We start from the raw sequence: 5056 nt of genomic DNA, 5'->3' as shown, positions 1-5056 counted from the left end.
AGGCGTCAGACAGGGAGATACGATCTCTCCAATGCTATTCACAGCATGTTTACAGGAGGTGTAAGGTCGCTCTGATTGTTCGTGTTCTTAAGTGTCACGAATCGGCCACGTGCTGTGTGTATAGAGAGGGGGTTCACTCCCCCCCCCCCCCCCCATGTCAGCGGGGCAACCGTTTCTGTATTATGTGGGGTCACGGACCGCGCGGTGTTGGGTGACGCGTCGCGGCAGGCGCTAGGAGGGCGAGTGCCGATTCCGGGAGGTCGGTATTGTGCGCAGGGTGTTGGCAGTCCGCCGACGGTCACACAAGTCCACACAGACCGGCCTTGAAAGGGACCGCTGTACACGGTATCGTGGGCCGGGCGCCCGAGTGCCTGACTAATTGGAGGCGCCGCCGAGGTTAAGAAGGGCTTAGCAAACTTGACCCCGTGCCGCATATACGGAGCAGGAATCTATTCTTCTACGCGTCCGGAATGCAATCGCCAGCCTTGTTGTTGGGTGCGACTGCCTGTGTGGTGTCGAAGGCCAGCTTACAGTGCACGCTGTAGGGATGCGGTGCACACGTGAAGGGTGCATTCGGACGGCGGCGTCTTGTAAACGCGCACTCGGAGAACTTTGTCTTGTAGACAATAAGTGTGAAGGACAAGGAGGGCCATCCGTCTCCCACACGGCCAAACTTTGAGTACAGCGGCACTACGTGGTGTCGATGCCCCTGCTTCCGATACATTTGCGGCCTAGATGCCGTTGGGATTTGAGGCGGTCTAGCGATAACTTGTTCGGGCCTGGCGTGTTTTGCTGAGCCCGTCACTAACTACGTAGAAACGAGAGGGCAACGGAGTTTTGCGGAAGAAGGAAAAGAGCTTTGTTTTTCAATATGTTTATTTTTAAGAGTAAGCCCATCCCTGAGGGTTGTGGCTTAACAAACGGTTGACTCTGATTGGCAACTGAACCCGTGGGACGGGCCAACGGCCCTACCGCCTTTTTTTCTTTGTATACTTGGGCTATAAAAATCGGGACGACATGCTGTCCCTCAGACTTGGCTGAAATCCGGATTGCTGATAGATCAGTGAGGCTCCGTACTATGTACGTTAAAACGAGTCTGGGCTCTAACAGTCATTGAGACAGTCGAAGAGTGAGACTTTGTTCCTCAATTGTTCAAGTTTGTAATGTATTTGTTTTACCTGCCATGTATATAGAAAAGTTTGCCTATAAATATTTCTTGTACCTCTGACCTCATCGCTTCCTGCCTGCGTTTGATCAACTGCCGATCATCGTCCGAGAAGCTTCAAGTTCCAACGGTGAAGCGAGGACAACAGAGAACGAACGAAACTTTACTGGCGCAGCACGACAGGATCGGCAAACCCCACAACGAGCAACGAGCAGCGAGCCAGGCGCAAGGCATCGGAGGGCCACCAGCCAATTCCGCAAGGGTTGCAATTCATCTGGACGAGGACGTCAGGCGGCGCCCCCAGCAGCAACGGGTGAGCGGGATTCCTTGCGTTTTGTCTAGGTTGGCATGGCTGTTGTTCAGTGAGGTTAAAGGTGTTCACGCGCAGAACAGCAAATTTGATTGAGGCTGACGTAAACATTGATACGGCATCTGAACAAAGAGAGGGTCAGAGACGGCAGGAACTACAACGCGTCGGAGAGACCGAGTCTGAGACGTCGGATACTTAAATGGATAGTGAGACGCAAGGCGCTTCGCAGGCTCCGAGCACGACAGATCCAGAGGCCATGGCGGTGAGACGCCTGGAGCTGGAGCTGGAAAAGGTGCGCCTACAGCTAGAGTGCGAGCGCATTGCTCTACGGAGAGTGGAGCTTGAGCAGTCGGGCAGGCCGCCTTCGGTGTCGGAAGGAAGCGATCTCCGCCGTGCTAGCACGGATGGAATATCACAATGTGCTAAAGTGCTTAAGGCATACCGGTTGCCGTGTGACGCTGACGTTCCGATATGGTTTGATGAGGTTGAAAAGTTGTTTTCATCTTTTCAAGTACCTGAACACAGCCGTGTACATTTGATCATGCCTGCGCTGGCCGAGCGGGTCCGTTATCTGCTGCGTGGCCTCAATGACGAGGAATGTACAGATTATGAGACTGTAAAGAAGGCGGTATTAGATGAACTTAAGCTTACGCCAGCTAAATACTTGGAGAGGTTTGAAAAGGCATCTAAACGAAAGGAGGAAACTTTTGCTCAGTTCGCGTCCCGCGCTAGAACCTATTTGGCATATTACCTTCAATCTCGCAATGCAAACACAAAAGAAGCTATGACGGAGCTTATGGTCGCTGACCGTATGAAAGCCAGTCTAAGCTCAGAGGCCCTTGAATATGTTCTTTTGCGGGAGGGCGAGGATTGGTTTAAGCCAGTGGAGGTGGCGAAAGTGCTCGAGACTTTCGAGCAAGCTAAAGGGAAAGGACGAGCAACTAAGCCAGCCGCAACAGCCTCATTGCCGCAGCACGCAAAACTAGCTGGCTCGCAGAGGACAAATTTAAAATGCCACGTGTGTCATATACAGGGTCACCTAGCCAGAGACTGCCCAAAAGCTTCCGATAAAGAACCGCAGGGGAAGGCGCCGACTGTGCAAAAACAAAGGGTACAGAAGGTTGCTGTTGTAAGTGAAGAACCTCCACCAGAGCAAGAAAGGGTGCTAAGCGCTAGAATACAAGTCTTAGCTCAATATGCTAGTTCAGGGAGGTCAAAGCTGGACCTTATCCCTATCATGTGCGGGGGTATAGCAACAGAAGCTGTGTTGGACACAGGTAGTGAGATAACGGTGGTCCGTAAAAGTATGTTGCCCGTCGTTTTACACGAGCCATCACGAACAGTAAGACTCGAGTCGGCATTCGGAAACACCATTCGAGCTAACCTAGCTACGCTGCCCGTAGGCATGCATCGCCCGGGGGCTGTGACACAACCGCAGAGGATCGATCTGGTGTGCGCGGTTACAGACGAACTTGCAAACGGGGTTGACTGCCTGCTGTCAAAGGAAGATTGGGAATTACTACAGGCGCAGGAAAAAGAGGAGTCTGGAGAAAAAAATATTGCGCGGGTAGCCAATTCCGTTGGGGTCCGATCAGTCGAAATGGTCGATAACACTGAGCCAGACTGCGGTCTAAGTTGCGAAGAAACGACAGATGAAATCCCTAAAGTGCAAGGGAATAGTTTGATACAAGATGTCAATGGGGTGCCCAGTCAGCGGGAGAAATTTCGAGCTGCTCAGCTTGCCGATGAAAGCCTGGAAAAGGCCTGGAATAATGCGAGAAACGGCAAAGCTGACATGTTCGTGTCAGACGGACTTTTGTGGCATTGGGATTCCTTAGCGGGAGTCAAAGTCAGACAACTGGTCCTACCAGAAGAAAGACGCAATGAGGCAGTGCCGCTCCAATCCCTGACAGCGAGGGCCACATGCGAGGCTTTACTGGAAATTTTCAGTCATGCTGGAGTGCCGGGAACGGTCTGTTCAGACCGAGGTACTAACTTTAAATCTCAACTGACACAGTTAATGTTAGAAAAACTGGGCTGTTCACCCAGGTTCTCCACTGCCGAACACTCTGAGAGCAACGGAGTGGTTGAGAGATGGAACAGAGTCCTCAAAAATACGTGGTATCATGTAATGGAACGGGACCGAAGAAAGTGGGACAAGCTGATCCCATTTGTTCTGTGGGCGTATCGCTTGCAAATAAATGACAGAAAGACTTCGGTAGTGGACGCTAACCGACTCAGGCCGTACTACGCTAGAGTAAATCATGCGGGGGTAGTGTTCGAGGAAGACGGAGAATTTGGTCAGGTGGAATACGCGCCACAAGCTGTATGCACTTCAGCGAGCGAGCACGCAATAACTGAAGACAAGCTAGCTCATTTGGTGTCTGATGCGCGCACGGAAATCGAGGCGGTATTTGAGAAACATCATTGCGTCTTTGACGGAAAGCCTGGGAGGGCGCAAGTAGGGCGGCACCGCATCGAGCTGGAGGAAGGATGTAAACCAAAGAGGACGTTTCCTTACAGAGTTCCTGAACTATTAAAGGAAGAGTTGCGAAGTCTGTTGGGGCTTTGTGGGTATTATCGCGAGTATGTCTCAAACTACGCCGACGTGGCTAGCCCGCTTACAGCTTTGACAAGGCGAGGGGTTCCTAATTCAATTCCATGGTTGGAAGATGCGCAGTGCGCGTTCGAAAGTCAAAAATTAGCTCTCTGTCAGGCTGTCGCCATGAACACTCCTGAGCCTCATCAGCCGTACTGGCTATTCACTGATGCGTCGGCGACGGCGGCCGGTGCCTGTTTAGCTCAAATGTCAGCGGACGGAAAAGAAAAGCCAATCGCTTTTGCTAGCCATCGCTTTAACCCGACACAGGCGCGCTGGTCGACTATAGAGAGAGAAGCCTTTGCTATTATTTGGGCACTCAAGAAATTCGACTACTGGCTTTTCGGAGCAGTGGTGAATGTTGTCTCTGATCATAACCCATTGTCATATTTGACAACCAGCACCCCGCAGGGGGCCAAGTTAGCAAGATGGGCGCTTTCACTACAGCGCTACAATGTAACGGTGCGTCACCGGAAAGGAACATGTAACGCCAATGCTGATGCATTATCAAGGCTCTCGAATCGTTCATGGGAGCCAATCGAGTAAAGAGCAGAAAAGAAAGGATATGCAAAAACAGCCATGCCAGCTGGGACAGGCGTGAATGTTCCCGTTCACCCGAAGGACGTGTGCGTGGGACAGTTCAGCCTTGATGGAACTCTTTGTGGTTGTTGTCGTCCATGTGTGTGAGGGTTATAAGACTGTGGACATACTATATATGTATATGACCTGCATATGTCACTTTTCTGCTGTTGTGCCGTGCAGTGCGTTGGAGTATTACTGTACATACATGAGTATTTCTTTTGCATGCTCACTGCCATGAATGTGTTGATCTTTCGCCCTTTCCTTTTATCGCTGTGAGAAAATTGTTTATTTTTTGGTGGTTCGTTCAGTTCATTTTCCTGTTCCTTACGGACTCCGCAGCACCCGTGTTGGGCAGCATATGTCAATTTTCTTTGACGGAACTTTCAGAGCCTAAATTCTA

The 5056-nt window shown here is 51.1% G+C and overlaps 1 protein-coding gene across 1 annotated transcript; it reads left to right on the top strand.

The window, feature by feature from the left end:
• Positions 1-1731: 1731 nt before the first annotated feature.
• Positions 1732-3385, top strand: LOC129384922 (uncharacterized). Its single transcript, XM_055070590.1, has 2 exons — positions 1732-3042; positions 3314-3385. The coding sequence occupies exons 1-2, from the start codon at positions 1732-1734 to the stop codon at positions 3383-3385; spliced, it is 1383 nt and encodes a 460-aa protein (XP_054926565.1).
• Positions 3386-5056: the final 1671 nt, after the last annotated feature.

Source organism: Dermacentor andersoni, chromosome 5, assembly GCF_023375885.2.
Source record: "Dermacentor andersoni chromosome 5, qqDerAnde1_hic_scaffold, whole genome shotgun sequence".
In the NCBI taxonomy this organism is placed as follows: Eukaryota; Metazoa; Arthropoda; class Arachnida; order Ixodida; family Ixodidae; genus Dermacentor; species Dermacentor andersoni.
The sequence above is the reverse complement of the archived record's forward strand: the minus strand, read 5'-3'. Positions and strand labels throughout refer to the sequence as shown.

Coding starts and splice junctions, on each gene's coding strand:
- LOC129384922 (XM_055070590.1), top strand. CDS start 1,732: ATGGCGGTGAGACGCCTGGAGCTGGAGCTGGAAAAGGTGCGCCTACAG. Junction 3,043..3,313: donor GAGAAAAAAATATTGCGCGG/GTAGCCAATTCC, acceptor GGGATTCCTTAG/CGGGAGTCAAAGTCAGACAA.